At 56.1% G+C, this 21,321-nt stretch overlaps 1 protein-coding gene across 1 annotated transcript; it reads right to left on the minus strand.

Annotated features, from left to right (window-relative positions):
* Positions 1-324: 324 nt before the first annotated feature.
* LOC133344978 (meteorin-like) lies at positions 325-19,627 on the minus strand. The gene is made up of 4 exons (XM_061555312.1): positions 19,056-19,627; positions 10,856-11,277; positions 7,107-7,166; positions 325-4,018 (listed from the first exon to the last, which is right to left on the minus strand). The coding sequence occupies exons 1-4, from the start codon at positions 19,148-19,150 to the stop codon at positions 3,648-3,650; spliced, it is 948 nt and encodes a 315-aa protein (XP_061411296.1). The 5' UTR covers positions 19,151-19,627; the 3' UTR covers positions 325-3,647.
* Between the last annotated feature and the right edge of the window lie 1,694 nt (positions 19,628-21,321).

Raw genomic sequence — 21,321 nt, forward strand, 5'->3', positions numbered from 1 at the left:
AAGGATCTCTTCTCGGTCTCGCTCGCGAGTGGGGTTGTCATTAACGTCGTCATTCTTTTATTTACAAAAAAATTTCTAGTAACATTTTTATCACGTGCGTTTTTTTTTATCCAGGGCTTTGCAAACTGCTCACCCCGTTCCATGTTCCAAAGTCTACTGGTCAATTTACAAATGCAAGCCGAACGTCTGTTGCTCTGTGAATTGGGGAATGTGATTACGATACGTACGAGTGCTTGTGCACAGCTGCGTTTTGCTGGCTTCAGCTGAAGAAAGACAGGGTGCAGGATAAGACAAAACAGAGGATGGTGACACGGAGCTTGAGGGTGAATCTGCAGCCCTTCAATTTTTATTGCTCATCAAAGGGCCTCCACTGGCGGGGTATTTGGCCTACTCTTTCACGCTGGCCAGACGTCTTGGGAGTACCGACACTTTACAGCACATGCAACCTGCCGATGGACTAGCTGTGGTGCATATGGACATCGCTGGGTGGACAAAGGCAAGAGGATATTAAGAAACGGCTCCATTGTTTCAACCGTCGTGCTTGGGAGGTCAAACCGGCGACCTCTGGATTGCAAGTCCAGTGTGCTGACCATCACACCGTGGCAACATCCCGAGCATAATTGCAAACTGACATATGTACACACACATATATACACACCAGGTGAGCTTCTCCCACGTGAGAAAGTGCCCCTCACAGGCATCAGTGTTTTCAGGTAATACTGAATTACAAAACGTCCTTTTGACATCATCGCGCTTGGCGTCACCATCGTCGACATTGCGATGTCTATCAATACGCGTGGGGCTCCCTCATTCACTGGGGACAAAAAGACAGCCCCCCCCCCGGCCCAACTCCCTGGGGGCCCTGGATCTCTCTTTTGGCACTTGCCCCCTGCATCAGCAATGTACCGACCATTATGCTGAAAACACAGTCAAACAGATTCTTTGGGTCAGTGGTGACATGACCTCTGAAATTTCACAGTGATGTGTTTTTTTTTGTAGTAGGCACATGCAGTACACCTGTTTGCGCACACTTCTCATACCCACACACATTTATGGGACCTGTCATCGTGTCCTTTGGTCCGGCTCAAGTGGATTAATTACTGCCCCTAATGAACCAACAAATGTGTCACAAGACCTCGTGGATTCACTCACTATTTTACTATTTTTATTTTACCAGGTAAGGCCCGCTGAGCTATACAGCTCTTCAGAAGCGACCTGGCCACAAATGATAGCCTAATGAAGTGGCTTATCACGTGGACATTTCTAGCAGGCAAATACTATAGAACACATGTTTCTAAATGTGGAGGGAAAAACCAGAAGACCCCAGAGATAAATGGACGCAAACACGGGGAGAACATGCAAACTCCAAATATTGAGTAGGCGTCAGGGTCGGGATCGAACCCCCAACCTACTGTATACCAGGCGAGGTAGTTAACATCTCGCCACCGCAGCGCCAAGTCGAACTCATATCCAGCAGCCAGCGCACAAGCAGTGTTCTGAATGAAATAACATGCTCGTAAGGGATTGCAGTTGAAATGTGTGATCATCGGGACACGGCGGATTGGGAGACAATTGGGAAATCCGTCCTCAGAGGAGTGGCACCGTGTCTCCTGAAGTGACACCTACGCAAAAAAGTTAAGTAATTGCTCATGCCCAAACGACATCATTGACACGAATGCCCGGCACAGTGACACATATGCGGCAGATGGCGGGAAGGAGGTTTTTCTTCCTTCGATCGAGCTGGGAAGAGTTCAGAGAATATTTATACTGGAAGAATCCAATGAACTATAAAGCTCTTTTTCACAGACGTCCAGCAGACAAACACAATGGTGAAAGATGACATGGGCAGGAAGTAAGCGAGGCGAGGGGTGGTGAGGAGGTGAGGGGGAGGAGGCTGGGAGGCACAATGCTGTTGAGGTAGAAGCCAAGATAGATGCTGCTGCCTGTGCTGAATATTTGGATACTTGATTCTTAAGACTTGTTAATGTAACGTCCTGCTTTACATACGACATCATCACCGCTACCACCTTCATCATCACTATTCTTCATCGTCATCACGACTAGGCACACAACGACGCATTAATTCATGGATCAAAATCGATTCTTATGGTCATTATACATGCGTATAACTGTGCCTGTTAATGTTGGGTATTTTGCATTCAATATTTTTTGCGTGTGATCAGCTCGTGCGACCCTTGCTGTCACTCGAAAGGCTACGTTCATTACGCTGTTAAACACATTATTGATTCTCGAATCAAACCGCGACCCTGAATCTGGGCAATTAAATTCACTGCTGGGGGGAGGAGGGGGGTGGGAACTGTTACGACCTCGTTCATTACTCAACGTTTTACTATCATCGTTGTCATCATCGTCATTGTCTGCACCACCAGCACTCGTGACACAAGTCCCGCCTCGATTCTCAAGAGTTGTACCACATTTTTAACATTCACCAACGCACATTGATTGACAGACCATTGAAAATCGTGGCCCAATTATTGAGTTTTATGTTTCAAATCCCCCATTAAACTCCTTTATCGTTTGTCAGTTATTAATGCTGTTGAAGCTTTCACGGCATTTTTCTTTTTATGCATTGCTCCATTATGTTGCCGAGCAGGTTTTGCGAAACTTTAAGACGCCGTAGCCCGGGTCACTCCTGTAAATAAAAAAAATAGCCAAAACACAATAATCACCGCGCTCTTCTCGGCAAAGCTGTCGCTCGATTCCGATTTTTTCCATTCGCTCAAAAATGTCAGCTGCGAGCACGGGCACAGCGCGTTCTCTAGGAGCCCTCGGCGCGCTATAAAAACCCCATCGCTCCCCACAGCCACTCCCGTGGGTGGCCCCCCGCCTCCCTCTCCCCCCCCCACCGCCCTCCAACGAATTCGCCCCTCTCCTTTGAGCTACTTTCCACCTCGGGGCTGAGCTGGCGATGACCGCAAACCGTCGTGCAGGGCGCGCCCTCTCCATGGCCCGAGTTGTTTGCACGATGCTCATCGCATGTGGCTCAATCGTAATTGGCGGCGGCGGTAGCAGCAGCTTGCAGTCTCGTTTTTATTGAATGCCAAGAAGACGCGAGTTGCTTTTGTTCACGAAGGAAGTTGCATTGGCAGTCCCAATGCTGACCGTACTGTACACAATGCAAAATAAAGCGAGAGGCTCCGAGTAAAATCGGATGTTGGGCGATGCTCGCTTGTGTCCACCGATGGTCCCTGGCCAATCGCGGAAAATTCCACATTCCCATTAATGGCACAATCCTGTTATTCTGTCTTCATCGCTACAAGCGCTGTCTCTTTGCGGGAAGCGTTCACGTTTACTGCTGGAGCCGTAGCCCGGATATATACACACAGGAGACGCAAAACCCATCGCGAACTTCGTCGATGGCAAACTCCGTACGGCGAGTCGGCGAGTGCTCGCCACGTCGTGCGGCATGTGCGGCACGCGCACCGCGGCTCGCGAGCGCCCAACGGTTCCGCGCGGGCAGCGTCCATCGGGGGCGGGCAGCGTCTCGTTGGCGGCGACTCCCCAGCAGTAGACGAGGGGGCGAGGCGCTCCGGTCGGCCGCTCAACAAACCCGAAGCCCACGCGCGGGGCGGACGATTACGAGGGCGAGGAGGGGGGCTACGACGGCGGCGGCGGCGGCGCGGGTCCTAGCCGACGTCGATCTCGCAGGGGCCGGCGCCGGCGGCGCGCTCGTACGCTCGTCGGAAGTCGGGGAGGCGCGGCGCGCAGTCGAGCCGCGGCCGGCCAAAGTGCAGCGAGCCGGCGAGCAGGAACTCGCCGCGGCCGGCTCGCGCCCCGCAGCGCAGCGGGGTCCGCACCAGCAGCAGCGGCGGCGGCGGCTCCTGGGCGCCGGTCGCGTTGCCGACGCCGAGATCCCCGGCGGGGGGGGGGAGGAGGAGGCGGCGGAGGCGGTGGTCAACGTCCCCCCGGTGCCGGTAAACGCGCGCCACCCGCACGGCGATGACGGCCTCGTCGGCGTCGCGGTCCGGGTGCACGCTCAGGATGTGGCCTCCGATCACTGCCGGCGAGATGGACAATACCACCGTCGTCATCGTCCTCATCGTCATCATTGCTATTGCCGTGACAGCCACCATCAACAGTTCAAATAATTGTCATTAACAGCTTCAATAATCCTTGTCATCATCGTGAACTTCACATGGATGCTGCAGGCAGAATTTCGTCCTTTGACCCCCTCCCCTCCAGCCAGAGGAGCAACTCTTTTACAACTTGAATATCATCAGAACTTCGTCATCACCATCATGATCACACAGAGGCTGCGGATAGCCCACACACCCAACACGGAGCCTCACGGACACTCCCAAGTGCCAATGTGGGTGAGCAGCTTCACACGAGGAGGGGCCATCTCACAGTGGACAACTCTCCGCTGCCGACTCGTTACAGCTCTGAGATTCACTCCGCAGCTCTCCGGCTGCATAAACCACGACTTGGCGCTGTGAATAAACTCTGCCGCTGCTATGCCTCTCCATGCGACACCACCATCACCACCATCACCACTATCACCACCATCACCACCATCACCACCATCACCACCACGACTTTAGCGGCGTTAATGTGACGTCCCGCTGCGAGTCCTCCCTATATGACATCATCCCCCCTACCGTCTTCGTCATCATCATCACTAATCTTCATCGTGATCATTAACATGACGAGGCACGCAATGACGCATTCATTCATCTTTTAGAATCCATCCTTATGGTCATGATACGTGCGTGTTAATATTGGGTATTTTGTGTTCACGTTTGCCGCGTGCAATCGGCTCGTGCAACCCTTGCACAGCCACGAGAGAGGCTACGTTCATTACGCTGCTAAACAGATAATTGATTCTCAAATCAAACCGCGGCCCTGAATCTGGACAATTCAATTCACTGCTAGGGGGAGGGGGTGGTGAACTCTAAACAACCCCGTTCATTACTCAACGTGTCATCGTCATCGTCGTCGTCATCATCGTTGCCATCGTCAACGCAGCTCCCGTGTGGCCCACGCAGAGGCTCCCCACTGAAGGTGTTAATTATATTTTTGGAAAAAGTGACCTCTGCTCTCTTACTCACATCTCAACCCGACAGATAATAGTTCAAAACAGTTTTTTTGGTCCTTTCTAAAAAGGAGTTTAAAAATACATATCTCAAAGAAGAAGAAAACACAGAAAATGACTGATGACATGTCGAGCAAGCAAAACAAAACCCCAGCAAATTAGAGGGGCGAGGCCCAGGTGCTGGGCCCCAGGGGGGAAGAACGCAGCCAACACTTTGGACAGCCTGCTCCCCGAGAGTCAACAGGCTCCGTGCCCGATCCACCACAATGCACGCCCCCCCCCCCCCTTCTACTCCTCACTGTCATCACCTCCTCTCGTTTGGGGCCCGAGAATAGTTTTGGCGGCGCGGGATGGGAGACGGTTCTCTCCCTCCCCCCCCCCCGCGGGCAAATTATTGTCAGCAGTGAAAACAGCGCGGCAATCGTTCACTCTTAACTGCGTTGAAAGCTCTCTCTAATACCGGCCCCCCACCGCCGAGTTATTTTTAGTGCCTCGAATTATTTCACCGATCTGAACGGCTTGTTCTTATCGGGCCACCGAGTGCTAAATACTTTCAAAGGGTTAACCCCCCCCACCCCACCCTACCGTTGCGCTCGACTCAAAACGCATCAATTTGGCCCCTGTGAAACGTGTTTTTTGAAGCGCGTTTTTCGAAGCGCGTTTTTCGAAACGCGCTTTTTGAAGCGCGTTTTTTGAAGCGCCAAGGTTGCTGTCGGCCTGTCCAGTGTAATTCCTCACTTGCTCGTGCGTTTTGGAGCGTGTGAGCGCGCGAGAGAAAGAGCGGAACGAACTCCCCCCCCACCTCCCCCCACCAGTCCCGGAGCGACGGCGGACGAGCGGCCGGCACTTTCCCACACGTTCGGCGCGCATCGCCGTGACCTTTAAAGGTCGGGAGGGGGGAGGGGGTCGTAGTGGCGCTTCGGGGAGCAATCAAGAGGCTCTTGCCACAAATCCCCCCCCCCCCCCCCCCGCTCCCTACAGCAGGGGTTAGGCCAATAAAGAACCTCACCGAGGGAGACCACAGGTGAGAACGCAGGATGGTGACTTGCGATTATAAACAAAACGATGTTCTTTATTTGACCAAATAAGGCCCACTGATGCCATACTTAGCTCTTTTTTAGAAGCGACCTAGCCACAGATGATAGCTCAGCAGAGTGGCTTATGATGTGAAAATGTATAGCAGCAGCCAAATAATCTGTACGTATGTTTAACTTATTTCGCACCGTACGTAGCCAACCGTGCTAATAGTAGGTGCGGGGGAAGGACAACTAACTAAACACAAAAAGTAGTTCTAAAGAAGTTCGTTTTCAATCTGGATTTAAAAGTGTATAGCTCCAGTGGGTCCCTAATATCGGTAGGAAGGGCATTCCAGATGGCCGCAGAAGCGGACCTAACAGCGTGCGATGCAGTGACCATCTTTGTTAGGTGCTGCGAGGATGACCGGAGTGAATGTGATGGTTAATGCTCCTTGACTCGAAACTCATGTTTCTAAATGTGGAGGGAATAACTGGAGTATCCGGAGAAAAATCCACGTGACCTCCTGTATACCAGGTGAAGTAGTTAACAACTCGCCATCGTGGCTGCCCCACTTGGCAATTTAACACCAAATAAAATAACTTAATTGGTACCGAAGCTCCCACAAAGCCGTGCGGGAGGGCATGTGGCACAGTTTGGCGCTAGCTATCGTAGAGTGCTGTGGTCGTGTCGCTACAGTTGTCTGCGGTGAACGGGACCCCGTCCTGCGACTTGCAGACGTCTCGGAATGGGAAGGGGTTAAAAAGCCTGTTTTAAGATATGGCCTACACAAATAAAATAACACTTCACAAGAAAAATAATTACATCATCGCCACATTACGATGTACACCGATGCTATCAAGACATTATCATTACTTTTTACCATCATAGGAACGTGGATTTTTTGTTTTATTTTAATAAAAGGATACAATAATTTATCGCGTGCTGGACAGAAAATATTTTGAGCGACGCTCGTGGCGGATCGTGAGAGTGGTGGTGCGGGGGGGGGCGAGGGCGGGCGGGGGGGGGATGCGCTCACCAAAGTCGCTGCTGCAAGCCGACCGCAGGATCTCGGCGTCCGTGCAGGGCCGGCACTCGTCTACAAAATACACGGCAGGAAAAAAATAACAATTCCCCCTTAGTTAGGGCAGAGATCGCTGCATCGGAGGCGTGCGAGCGTTCGCGAGGTGGGGGGGCGGGGTGTCGCTCCCTTCTCTTTTTAATCGACGCAATATTTCGTTCGCTCAGAGAGCCACTCTCGTGCCAGCGCAAAAGCAACATTGGAATCCCAGCGACGGTTTGGAGGCGATGCTGTGCACCACGCTGGCAGTGAAATATTCAACAGCCGGCACGCGAATACTTCCCATTAGCAGATATGGGTTACACGGTCTTCACGAATGCATTCGTAAAAGCGCAGTGTGTGTCAGTGCGTGCGAAAAAATAATAATCCGAGTCAAAACGGCGATTGCCCGCGATTGTCTGGGAGCGCTTCGGCTCCGCTGTCAACGCCGTCGCCGGAGCCGCGTTTGACTCGCCGATTATTTGCGAGGCCCCGGCTCAGGCCCCGGAGGAGCCGTCGGAGGAGGGGGGGGGGGGCGTGCGGTGACGAACCTGCGAAAGGTGTCCGGGGGTCTCCATTGTGCTGTCCTCAAAACATTTTGACTTCTCGTGAGCGACACACTAATAACCTCAGCCCGTTTCACCCGAGACGTCGGGAGGCGGTGAAAAATAAGCGCCCTCTTCTTCTATCTGTTTCACCCCCCGCCCCCCCACTGGCTTTCAGAGACAAAACGTCGCAACCGTCACTTGTGCTGGATCACTGCGACGATTTATCGCGGCAGACCTGAATCGGTGTTTTTCACCTCCGAGGCAGCGGAGCCGTGTGTCGTGCGCCATCGGCGACAGCTTTAGAGGCATTACTGATGAGCGGAGGGGACTAAGGGGGGTTGGTGGTGGGAAAAACCAGTTCATGTACCGGGGGAGAGAGCTGCGGCGAGTGATGGCCGCGGGCTGCTGGCGTGGGCCAACGAGCTGACAGAAGGACGAGCGGCGGTGGGCGAACGGCGGGCGTCGGTCAGAGAAGGTGACGTCGCTCGGCGATAGCCCGTGGCGACATTGCTCTCGTCGTTGAGACCCTCGCTTCGCACGGGATTTGAAATGTGCACCCTCGTGACTGTGAGGCGAGGCGCCGCCCCCCCCGCCACGACGTACACGTGGCGACGTCACGGGCGGGACACGTTTAGTGTCCGCGGAGGGTAGCCGCCAGGGCAGCCGCCACGGGAGCCACACTGCGGCCGCGTCCCCACCCACCCGAGTGCTGCCGTGCTGTCTATGCAAATGCATCGAGATTCTGTTGCTGTTTTTGTTGCTATTGTTGTTGCTGTTGTTGTTGCTGTTGTTGTTGCTGTTGTTGTTGCTGTTGTTGTTGCTGTTGTTGTTGCTGTTGATGCGGTGGAGGCAGCGGTGTGGCTCGTGGCGAGACCGTGGCAGCGCCGAGACTGAAAGCTTGGCCATGCTGTGAACGTATCGCTGGCAGCGAGGTAAAGCGTGTCCAATTCAACTTATGGTGTGATCTTAGTTGCTGGAGCCGATAATGCGTGGAGGGGAGGGAAGTAGAGTGGGAGGGGAGAGAGAGGAGAGTGTACGGAGTGAGATGGGAGGGGCGAGGTTGGCTGGGACCAGTCCTTGGAGGGTATCGAAATCTAGCGAGTGCTGCGATCTTTGAAGTTGATTGGATTGGGGGCCGGTGGAGGGATCGGAGGATCGCGGTGATGCGATCTCGTTTTGCGGGTGCTTTATAACTTCAGAAATAACTTTGCTGGGGCAGTGCAAGGCTGAGGGAGGCCGTTGGCATCGTGAGTGGGGGGGGGGAAGGGGTGGAGCACTGCCATCGAGGCCACTCGAGCGGCCGAAAACCCAGAGGCGTTGCCGATTCCCGCTCGGGGCCAGGTGACGTCGCCGTCCCGGGGTGATGCTTTGGCGCTCACGAGCGGTCTCACCAAATGTATTCGTTGCTTCCCGAGCGCGAGTATATTTATTCGGTAAAAATCCCACGTCTGGAGGATGTGCGCTCTCCGTCGTGCAACGGGGGCAAGCCGGTCGATGTTGCACGTCGGTATCGCGCCGACCTGGATAAAACGACGATTCAAAAACGGCGGAGGTTCACCACAAACGCGGGAGCCGAGCAGCAGCGTCCGTTTTTGTGCAGAGGCTGCGAGGCGCACGGGGCTGAGTGCAGCAGAGCGCGAATGACCTAAATCCAAAATTAGAAAATGATGGGGCACAATTAAAGGGCGGTAATAACAGCCGTGACATCTTTGTCACGGCTGTTAATGGAAAGTAAGTGGGGCTTGGGAGGGAGAAACACCACGGCTGGAGGGGCTTTTTGTTGGCCCATGGACGGGACCGGCAGGGCGACGGAGGGACGAGATCGGCGCCCGTGCGGGGAGTAGGACGGATTTTGGCACCATACCTCCAATTAGCACGGTTGGCTAAGTACGGCGCGAAACAAGTTCAAAATGCATACATATGTCGCGGGATCCTGAGCGATGGCGACATCTGTTCATAATTCATAATCATATCTGTTTGGCTTTTTGTGGGAGGAAACCCGAGAACTTGGAGACAAACTCGAGCGCTAATACGAGGAGGTGACACTCACTGGTCACCTCGCAGCCAATGCCGACAAAGAGCTGCGAAATTCCCCGGCAGTTTCCGATCCAGGTAGCAATCGCACTCGACTCAACCTCCGAAACGTGATGGTATCGGGTGGAATGGGCACCACGGTGGCGAGATGATAACCACCTTGCCTGGTATACAGGAGGTCGTGAGTTCAATTCCGACCCTGACAATGCCTGCTGTATATTTGTTTGCCTCTCTCTCTGTCATCATCATCACGGTGGCTAGGATATGTTAATTACCTCACCTGGTATACAGGAGGTCGTGGGTTCCATCTCAACCCTGATGCCTGTATATTTGGAGTCTGCATGTTCCCCTTATGGTCGTGTGGATTTTTCTCTGGGTCCTCAGGTTTTTACCTCTACATTTAGAAACACGTTGAAAGTATTTGTCTGCTATAAATGTCCACATGATCCCTGGATGGGCGAAGGCCAAGCAGGCGGGGGGCCTGGTGACTCGCTCTCTGAGTGGCCACTGAGGCTTGCCAGGTGTTGTAAGTGCAGGGTTTGGGATGCGCGGCCAGGAGGTGGCAGTGCCCGTCGCCCCTGGTATACCGGAGGTCTTGGGTTCGACCTAAACCCTGACGCCTGCTGCTGTATATTTGGAGTTTGCGGTGTCTCTCTCCCCGTGGTCGCGTGGATTTTTCTCTGCCTACTCTCCAGGTGTTTTTGTCTCTCCACATTTAGAAACAACATCACGCGTTTAGAATGTTTGGCTGCGATAAATGTCCACACGAGGAAAAAGCCACTTAGTTGAGCTATCATTTGTGGCCAGGCCGCTTCTGAAAAAAAGCTGTGTAGCTCAGTGGGCCTTACCTGGTCAAATAAAAATAGTTCAAGATTAGTTTTAATAGTTTTGGTCATCGCGATTGGGCCCAACGGCTGAGACCCAACGACCCTGCCGACCTGCACCGTGGCAGTAAAGCGTGGGGGGGACCGGTATTCGGACGAGTTGTGCCTTCGTCCCAACTCTCCCGCTCCTCAGGACACACGTGGGCCCCCTCACCACCCCCCCACCCCCCCCACTCCCCTCCCCACTCCCCTCCCCCACCCCCCCACCACCCCCTCCCCACTCCCCTCCCCCACCACCCCCCCACCCTCCACCGCTGCTCACCGCGCCCGGCGTCCACGCCGTTGGTGTCTCCGGCGGCGCGCAGCTCGAAGCGGAAGCGTGCGACGTGGCGGCTGATGTCGGTCTGCGGCGCCGCCTGCACGTAGATCCGGCCCAGGGGCAGCGGCGTGCAGCGCACCCTCCCCGGGGCCTCCGCCTCTGCCAGCAGCAGCTCCAGACCCCAGGGCTGCTCGGCGAACACGCTGGCGCCGCGGGAGCCTCGCGCCGCCCGCACGCACAGCGACGCCTCGCCGGCACCCGGGTTGCCCGGCAGCGTCGCCGGCGCCGTCGCCGCTGGGGAAGGCGGCGTCGGGGGCACGGGCAGCTGGATCTGCAGGGCTCCCTGCGGGTAGAGCCAGTCGACGGAGCCCTGGGCGCAGCGCAGGTAGATCTGCGAGACGGAGCGCGGATTCTGGGAGAGTCCGCTGCGCAACACACACAAAAGACAAAGATCCCCCGTGTAGCCTTAACAAACTGTTGTTAGTGTCTCCCAAGTGGCAATGCTTACACGCCGCACCAGGTACTCATTTGAGGCCGAGTCGACCTAGGGGAGGCCCGGGACCAGTTCAAATAATCGTCACCGGTGTTGGCCATGAGCGGCAATCAAACTCAGGTCGCCGGGTTCGTAGCGCAGCGCGCTAACCAGTGCACTACTGCTCCCCATAGCACACACACACGTGGATGCCGTCCATTATTCAACAGGTTATGCACTGCCCCCCCCCCCCCGCATTGAGCCACGTTCACCGCCGACGCTGCCCTACAACAAGAGGCGCGGATCGACGCGGCAGGAGAGTTGCGCAGGGTGACCGGGGGGCGTGGATCCTGGTGCGGGGAATTTAATGCCCCCCCTCCCCAAGAGTTTCCCCCACCTCTTTGTACCCCACAGCCTGGGCCCCCTCTGGGTGTGCAGGCGGTGCAACTGCACCGGGACAGACGCGGCTGTGTCCCAGTGGAGTGGCACCGCCTGCACTATCGCTGCAGCACCACCGTAGTCGCAGGCAGCCTATAAACTCGGGCGACGGGGCCTTCTTCTGGGCTGAGCTGTAATGCCAGTTATGTTATTCAAGAAAACGCCTTTTACCGAGTCTCAAGGCTCGTCTTACAGAGGGCCCCCCCTGCACTTGGCGTGTTTGAGCCAATTCCATAACTTAGAACACTGGGCGTTGGGGCCACACCGTGGCGATAGACCCAAGAGTCTCGTGGTGAACCCTCCGCCGCCCGGCAGGACGGTCGTGGTGCTTGGCGTGCCCCACGGCTTCATCGAAATTCCAACCGACGAAGCTCCTCTCCTCAGCAGGCGGCGGCTGGAGGCTCTTCGCAGTCGCGAATTCGCCATCGGAGAGTACGCACACGGTGACGTTTCGCTGCTCAAACCTGAGCCTGAGCTTCATCGGGGAGTGAGCACGGGGGGTGTCGTCAAAAGTAAAAAAAGAAAAGTAAAAAAAGAAAAGTAAAAAAAAAATCGACAACATGTGGCCCAATCCACGCATGGTCCTCGTCACCAACATTCCCTAAACCAGGGGTCGCGATTGCGAATCCGTTCTCACGGGGATGCGACCGCGGCCGTCGAATGGTGGTGGGGGGGGGGGGCACGGAGGGGGTAGGGGGGGTGGCGAAGGGTAAAGAGAAAACGAAGGGCTCTTGTGAGCGCTCCTTTATGAGACGTAATTAATGCAGGAGCCGTGCGGTGCTCGGTGGGAAAGTGCGGGTTGCGCGGTTTCGGGGGAGAAAGGGCGGCCAGTGAAAGGAGCTGGGCGACGCGTCACTGCCCACATTTGCATCTGAATGGGGGGATATTGGTAAACACGGCGGAGGAGAGACGGCGGAGGAGAGCGGGGTCACGCGGGGGCTCGGGCCGGAGCGCCGAGCTGACGCCTCCCCCGAAACCTCGGCGGCGCGGGGGAGCGGCAGCCCCGCTCCGGACCACCGGGTCGACGAGTTCGGATCCCCCGGGCCGAGGTTTGCTCGGACCGATCGTCGGAAGGAGTCGCCGGCGTGGGCACGTCTACAAGACGACATCGTCATTATCGGAAGTGCCGTGCCGGCCTTCACGGGTGCTGCTCGCTAACAGCACTTGCCCCAACAGTCTGTTCAGGTTACACGGGGAGATCTTCGTTTTTTGATGTTAGGGTGCGGGCGGGGGTGGGGACACGTGGCACAGAATGTAAACGCACCGAGTCGAGTCCCCGAACCGACACTGCCGAGAGCGTGGGTCACACTCCGGACAGCCACTCTTGATTCATCATTATAAATAGTAATCTCAACTTGTAGCGTGTGGCCGCACAGTCGTCACTCTCGCAGAGAGCGAACGACTCGGAGACGCGAGGAACCACGGGCAAGCAAAAGGCGGCAGCCAATTTCCCAAGCTCTGCGGCCCTCCATGTATAAATTAGTTGGCGGCCAATAACTCAGTGTTTACATGTGGGAGGAAACTGGAGCACCCGGTGAATATCCACGCATATGAGGGGGAAACACTCTATCCCATACAGAAGGGACAGGTAGACGCCACACTTGCTGCGCCGTCTTCTCCTGGTGAGCCAGGGTACGGCACCTCCCTTGATGCCCACAGGAAGGGGAGTTTCACAGCACTTCAGAATCGGAATGAGAATATTTATTTACACTGGAGGAATCCGATGAGCTATCAAGCTCTTTTTCGGGGCGGGTCAGAGCGTTACGGCGTACGGCGAGCCACCAACCCTCGCTGTTGCCTCCACGGCGCTGGGTTACGGGCAGCAGCCGCCGGCACCCGACTCGTCCACGTGGATTCTAGGCGCTGTCCCCCTGCTGCCCTCTGGGCGCTCTCTGGGGTCTCTGGTTTCCTCACAATTGCAAAGCAATAAAAAAAACTCATCGAGGAATTGGCTGGGATTGGCGCTCCTCAATCATCACCCCCCCTCCCCCCCCCTTGTCAAATGCCCACCACCCGCCCCCTCTTCGTAGCCCACTGGGCCCCCTCTGGCACAAGGACCCCAGTGGTGCAGCAGCTGCACCACCTGCACACTCGAGCGCCGCGCCACTGGTTGCGCACTCCACGAGGCCTCCCGCTGCACAGGTCGAGGGGCTCCAATCTCCGAGTTGCCGAGAAAAACTCATCGCAGCGCAGGGCGGAAACACGGCGACAACTCGCATACCCCGTGCTCTGCGCAAGCAGCTCTCGGCCTCGCGCAGGAAACCACTAGTTCCTGTAGAACTGCATTGAAGTTATCATGTCTTACAACCAGTGGCGTAATGACTACATTATCAGCTCAGGGTGTGTGGCAATCAGTCAGATGGGGGCCCCAATGTTTGATTTGTCTTGCACGGTCACACCGTAGGCTATTATATATCGCAGCTGCTCTCATGTAATGACATCGTTACGCTCACGGTCTCGAACATTCAACTCCGTAGTGGCGCTCCGTTTTAAATAAGTTCTTGTACACTGTTGTTGAAAACAAATCTCATGGTGGTTGTCAAACTCGTAGCTCTGGCCACCAGGGGGGAGGCCAAGGCACCCCCTGCCTGCTCCACGCAGCGAGGCGATGTGCACGCTACGTGGAGAACAGGAGGGCTGGGACCCATCGCAGAATGAGTGGTGATGAGGTCACCGGTGGCGATGGGGTCAGCGGAGGCGATGAGGTGGTTACCAGTGGCTCAGGGTCCATCGACACAGAGCTGACACTTCTGAGTTCTCACTAGGTTCCAATCTGAGATTCAGCTTCCCGCAATTAAACCTACCTATAATTAACGAAACCTACTAATTAAACTACTAATTAAACCTACTTCTCAAACACAGTGCCACGAGGAAGGGTCATAGCGCAAATCGTCACCGGTTGTCTTCGCTTTCCTTTAAAGTCCACGCATGCATGCACGCGGTGTCGTTCATTGGTGAACGTGTCCAGTTGTTGTTAATTGTGCCCGTGCACCGCTGCCAATGCCAACACAGCAGCAGAATCAGCGGCGGTGTCGTCGCCAGCCAGTTCGTGTCTGAGCTCAGGCACCAATGGCGACCACGCGGAGGCGTCCCATCGCGTGACATTTGGCTCGGCGCTGAAATCGGCTCAAGTCCGTGCAGCCGCTGCACCACTGAGGCCCATGGGCCAGAGGGGGATACGAAGAGAGGGGGGGGGGGCGGTGGGCATTTGACAAAGGGGGGCGGGGGGGTGGTGATGATTGAGGAGCGCCCATGCCAGCCAACGCTCTCGGCAGGGCACAAAGCGACCCTCAGACGTAGGTCTGCGACGGCCACTTCCGTGGCCAACCTCTGGCAACGGGGGGTGGGGTGCAACGCTCGCTGTGCAGAGCTCCACAAGTGCCGCCTCTTCCTCCCGCTGCACGGCGTCGATTTTCTCCACGATGCAGCTCTTCGGGAACTGTTGATGGTTGTTGTTGTTGAGTGCATTCCTGTTGATGGTTGTTGTTGTTGAGTGCATTCCTGAACACGTTCGAATCTCGTGGGGTTTTCCCGGGCCGCACTGCGCTGATCGTTCCGTGACAGTGTCGTGGGTTTCTCCTCATTTACAGGACTCGATGCTGTGGCATTGCAACAAAGTGGAATGCAAATTGGGTGATAAGATGCGGTGAGAGGAAAGTGACGTTACGCTGCGCAGGGTCGGGGGGATCGTGCCAGGAGCCTCAAATCGGAAACGTACTCCGGGCCACAATTCGCTTGAGGGCGTCTTAATTCGTGAGGATTACGATGAGAGTTTGGGTACAAAGTCAGAGAGACAAAGTTGCCATTGTGTAGTGTGGGTGGCTCCGCAGGAGGCCTGTAGTCATGCAGCACTGTGGAGGCGGCAGCGAGGGTTGGTGGATCACCGCACGGCGGTTGCGAAACTCCGTTCCCCTGCGCGTCGTGGAGGTGCCGTGCCCTGGCTCGCCAGGAGAAGGCGGTACAGCAAGCCGACTATTTTTCCATCCTTTTCCATCTGTACGGGGATCGAGCGTTGCCCCCTCGTGCGCCTGGGTTTTCTTTGGGCGCTCCGGTTTCCTCCCACACGTATCATGAACACTCATCAGTAAATGGTTTAAAACATTTTAAAATAAAAACTCGAACGCAGGCCGCTTCCTGACAAAGAGTCCTACAATAAAACAGTTAATTATTGTTATGTTTGTAAGCTCCAATTAATCTCTAAAATGACAGCAGAAGGTGGCCGGCCCGAGTACAGAAGGTGCAGCAGTAGACAAAGTCGCCCTCCTAGATCTCTCACGCACACTCGAGCCAAAGATCCCCCGTGTAGCCTTCACAGACTGTAGGGGAAAGTGCTGTTAGCGAGTAGCACTTCTATGAAGGCCGGAACAACGCACAAGGGGGTGGGTGGCCAGCACCACGCCCGACCGCCTTTGTTTCCCCAGTGAAAATGTTTACACATCACACCAGGTACTCATTCGAGGCCGAGTCGACCTAGGGGAGGCGCAGAACCGGTTTAGGTAATCGCCACTGGCGTGAGCGGGAATCAAACTCTGGTCGCCCGGGTTTGTAGCGCTAACCACTATGCCACCGTTCCCCATACACATGCAAGCACATGTACCCATTCACACACACATACCCATACATATATACACACAAACTTGATTCATATACACGCATAACCATAAATGACACATTCCCATATATAGTATACAAAAACAATGTAAACACACGCATTCCCATACATACAAATAGTTATAAATATACACATACCAATACAAAGACACAGATCCCCCGTATATCCTTAGGGGCCGTCCCTAAATGACGTCACGCACCTGGGGGGGGGGTCAAACATTTGTGACGATGTGTGACGAGGGGGGGGGGGGTTGAGAAATGTGACGTCACATCAAAATGCGCAACTTTAAATAAATATAGACAACACGTTCTACTTCATTAAATAGACTTTTCAATAAATGTTTTCTCCTACATCAGAGTGCAGCGCCACATCACTACAATGACAATAGTTTAAAGCGATTTGAAGCATGTTTTATTTTCAAAATGGAAATATGGTTTGGGGGGGGGGCAGAGCTTTGTGACGTCATATTTGAGGGGGGGTCTGACTTTTTGTACGCAGTGTGACGAGGGGGGGGTCTAAAATCGTGTGACGTTATTTATGGACGGCCCCTTAACGGATTGTAGGGGCAAGTGCTGTTAGCGAGCACCTATTAAGGCCGGAACGGCACACGAGGGAGTGGGTGGCCAGCACCACACCCGACCGCCTTTGATGTTTACACACCGCACCAGGTACTCATTTGATGCCGAGTCGACCTAGGGACGCCCAGGACCGGTTCAGATAATCGTCACTGGTGGTGGCCGTGAGCGGGAATCGAACTCGGGCCGCCGGGTTCGTAGCGCAGCGCGCTAACCGCTACACTACCGCTACACACAACACGTGCACACACACAACACGTGCACACACACACAACACGTGCACACACACACAACACGTACACACACACACAAATACGTGAACACACACACTCATCCACACACACACGACACGTATCGGAATTAAGTGAACTGCAAACCCTGTCGTTGGCAAAGTGAACAGGACGGCTGCGAACCGTGACTCGCCCTCCGTCTCATGAACTCCCAACTCAACAACTCTGCGCCCAAATAGCGGCGGCGTCCCGGACCCGCGGGCGAGACGAGGTTTTGGTGGCGATCGGAGACGCCCCGCGGATGCCCCCCGACCCCCCCCCCCCCGACGCCGGCCCGGGTCGTCGCGATTGGGAAGATCTGCGAGAACTCCCGCACGTCCGTGGAGCTTGACGACCCATCGGATTCCTCCGGCACAAATGAAGAAGAGATTCTGACTCCCGTCCACAGCGGGGGCCTTAAACGGGGGTCCCAGCCACCGCCCCCCACAGGAACCTCATCCTCCTCGTGTCTCTCTGTGACCGTGTCTCTCTCGACGTGTCTCTCCATCCCTCCTCCCTGTGTCTCCACGTCTCTCTCTCTCTCTCGGCTCTCTCCCCGTGTCTGTCTGCATCCTCACGTCTCTCGCTCTCCCCGTCTCCCCGTACCTCGTGCTATGGGTGTGATGCGCTCGGACCCAGCCGAGCTAAGTCGTCACGAACGCACCCCGGGCACAGAACGGTGGCGATGTGTTAACCACCTCGCCTGATGTTCATGTGCAGCTCGCTGTGTCTCTCTTCCCGTCGTCGCGTCGATTGTTGCTGTTCGGGTCGTCATTCAGAAACAACGTCGCGCCTTTAGACGCTTTGGCTGCCATCAATGTTCACGCGGCGACGAAGAGGAGCCACTCCGCAGAGCTCTCACTCGTGGCCAAGTCGCGTCTGATAAAGAACCACGTAGCTCAGTTGGCCTTACGTGGTAAACTATTTAGTAGTTTAGTAGTTTATTAGTTTAGTAGTTTATTAGTTTAGTAGTTTATTAGTTTAGTAGTTTATTAGTTTATTAGTTTAGATGTCATCCATCGACATCCCCACGGTCAGAGACGCAAGTCACCCAAGCGTCAGAACAACACCATCAACACCATCACCATCAACACCATGATCACGCAGAGGCAGGGGATGTCCCACGCACCCAACACGGAGCCTCACGGAGCCTCAATGTGGGCGAGCAGCTTCACACGAGGAGGGCCCATCTCACAGTGGACAACTCTCCGCTGCCGACTCGTTACAGCTCTGAGATTCACTCCGCAGCGCTCCGGCTGCATAAACCACGACTTGGCGCTGTGAATACACTCTGGCGCTGCTATGCCTCTCCATGCTACACCACCATCACCACCACCATGACCATCATCATCACCACCATCATCATCACCACCACCACGACCACCATCACCACCACCATGACCATCATCATCACCATCATCATCACCACCACCACGACCACCATCATCACCACCATGACCATCATCATCATCACCACCATCATCACCATGACCATCATTATCATCACCACCACCATCATTATCATCACCACCACCACCACAGCGAGTGCGAGGGGCGTCTTCCCCGAACTCTCGGCTGGCTATCGACGCGTGTGTACGAGCCGAACTGCGCGGCGGCTGCCATTCCTCCACACGGCATCATCACCGCCACCATCATCACCCCCACCATCATCATCGCCACCATCATCACCGCCACCACCATCATCACCGCCACCACCATCATCACCGCCACCATCACCGCCACCATCACCATCACCGCCACCATCACCATCACCGCCACCATCACCGCCACCATCACCGCCACCATCACCGCCACCGCCGCGGATTGCGATGCTCACCTGCCCGTCCACGAGCACGGCTCGTCGGAGACGGGAGCCGCCTCGGCGCAGAGCCACGCGGAGCCCAGCAGCAGCAGCAGCAGCAGCAGATCCATCGCTGGCGACCACGATGGCTCGAAGCCAGCAGCGGAGAGAGAATGTCAGACACCAGAATCCAACACGGACACCGGCATCAGAGGTCCCCCTCGCCTTGCTCCGCCTGCGCGTCCAACTTTGCTCCGCGCCCTGCGTGGCCAGCCGGGCACGTCGGGGGGTCGCTCCGCACTCGACTCCACCGCTTGGCACCAACACTGCTGCTGATGATGCTGCTGCTGCTGATGATGATGCTGCTGTGAGCTGGGGGAGGAGGAGGAGGGCCACAGCAGCAGCGGCGCCGCCACCAACGCGTGTGGCCCCTTAATAGGCGCTCGCCGACAACAGCGGCAGCAGCAGCTGCGGGAGGACCTCCAATCGCCTGCGCAGCGCGGGGACCCCGCGACGACTCGTGACCGGGCGGGAGCAGCTCCCCTTGGGCTCGTCCGGGACGCGCGCTGCAAGTTGTCCGGCGAGGAGGAGGCGAAGATCGCTGCGCACCGCGAGAGCCGGCGGGGCGGGGGGGGGCGGGGAGCGTCTGTGCTGGGGGAGTCTGGGGGGATGGAGCTCGCGTCACGGGGAAGCTGCTGGCTGCTGCTGCTGCTGCCCGCGGCTAAGGAGGAGAAGGCGTGGGGGAGGGGGTGGAGGGGATTGTGGTGCTGGGAGGATAATAAGTGGTGGTGGTGTTGTTGTTCTTGGGAGACTGGGGGGTTGGTGGTGGTGGTTGTGTTGGGAGGGATGGTGGTTGTGTGTGGTTGGTGGTGGCGGTGTTGTTGACCAGCCTTCATAGGTGCTACTCGCTAACAGCACTTGCCCCAACAGTCGGTTAAGGCTGCACGGGGGTTCTTTGTCTTTGCTGCGGTTGTTGTTGCTCGCGGTTGGAGAATGCTGGTGGTGGTGGGAGGGTAATTACAACTTCTATAGTCGCGTGGTAACACGGAGACACTAATTACTGTACACGGATGATGATGTCGATGTTAGGTTGATGGTGGTTGGTGATGTTGTTGAGGTAGGGTGGTGGTCGCGTGGGAAGATGACGCTGGTGGGAGGAAAGTGATGGGAGATGGTGATGGTGGCTGTGGGGGGGAGGATGGTGATGGAGGATGGTGGGGGAGGATGGTGGGGGAGTGTTTATAGTTGCTGTGTAGGAGGATGGTGATGGTGGCTATGGGGGTGATGGTGGGGGATGGTTACTGTGGTGAAGGATGGTGAGTGGTGATGGTGGGGGGTGGTGGCTGTGGGGGAGGATGGTGAGTGATGGTGACTGTGGTGGGGGGTGGTGAGTGGTAGGGGATGGTGGCTGTGGGGGAGGATGGTGAGTGGTGGGGGATGGTGGCTGTGGGGGAGGATGGTGAGTGGTGATGGTGGGGGATGGTGGCTGTGATGGGGGGTGGTGGCTGTGGGGAAGGATGGTGAGTGGTGGGGGGTAGTGGCTGTGGGGGAGGATGGTGAGTGGTGATGGTGGGGGATGGTGGCTGTGATGGGGGGTGGTGGCGGTGGGGGAGGATGGTGAGTGGTGATGGTGGGGGGTGGTGGCTGTGGGGAAGGATGGTGAGTGGTGGGGGGTAGTGGCTGTGGGGGAGGATGGTGAGTGGTGGTGGTGGGGGATGGTGGCTGTGATGGGGGGTGGTGGCGGTGGGGGAGGATGGTGAGTGGTGATGGTGGGGGGTGGTGGCTGTGATGGGGGGTGGTGGCGGTGGGGGAGGATGGTGAGTGGTGATGGTGGGGGGTGGTGGCTGTGGGGGAGGATGGCCTGCGGAGTGGGGGGGGGTGCCGAGACAGAGGCTGCGAGTGGGAGCGAGAGGAATGTCTCCCTCTCGCTCCTTCTTTCTTTCTTCAGTTTTAGAGACAAAGCTCAAAGAATGAGGAGGAGGAGAGGGGTTCTGGGGGAGCGCGCAGCTTTAGAATTCCGAGGTGGCGGGGGGTGCTCAAAGCAGAGACGCACATGGCGATAGTGGTGGGGGTGGGGGGTGGAGCCACGTGGGGGTTCGCTTCGCAGTCTCCGGCGTCGTCGGCGCAGACTGTCGTCGGTTTGTGGCGGCCCGGCCGAGGGCCCAGGGTGCTGTTTGCGTCACTTTTCATGTCTGTTCCCGAGCCATGCGTTTGGCTCTGAGCGCGCAAGCCATTAAATACAAAGACATTTCAGTTTCATTTATTAGGTATAGCCCTGTGAGCCAGTCGGCTCTTGAATCGG

The sequence above is a fragment of the Lethenteron reissneri genome, chromosome 3 (assembly GCF_015708825.2).
Source record: "Lethenteron reissneri isolate LAM-NWPU_2019-01 chromosome 3, ASM1570882v1, whole genome shotgun sequence".
Classification (NCBI taxonomy): domain Eukaryota; kingdom Metazoa; phylum Chordata; class Hyperoartia; order Petromyzontiformes; family Petromyzontidae; genus Lethenteron; species Lethenteron reissneri.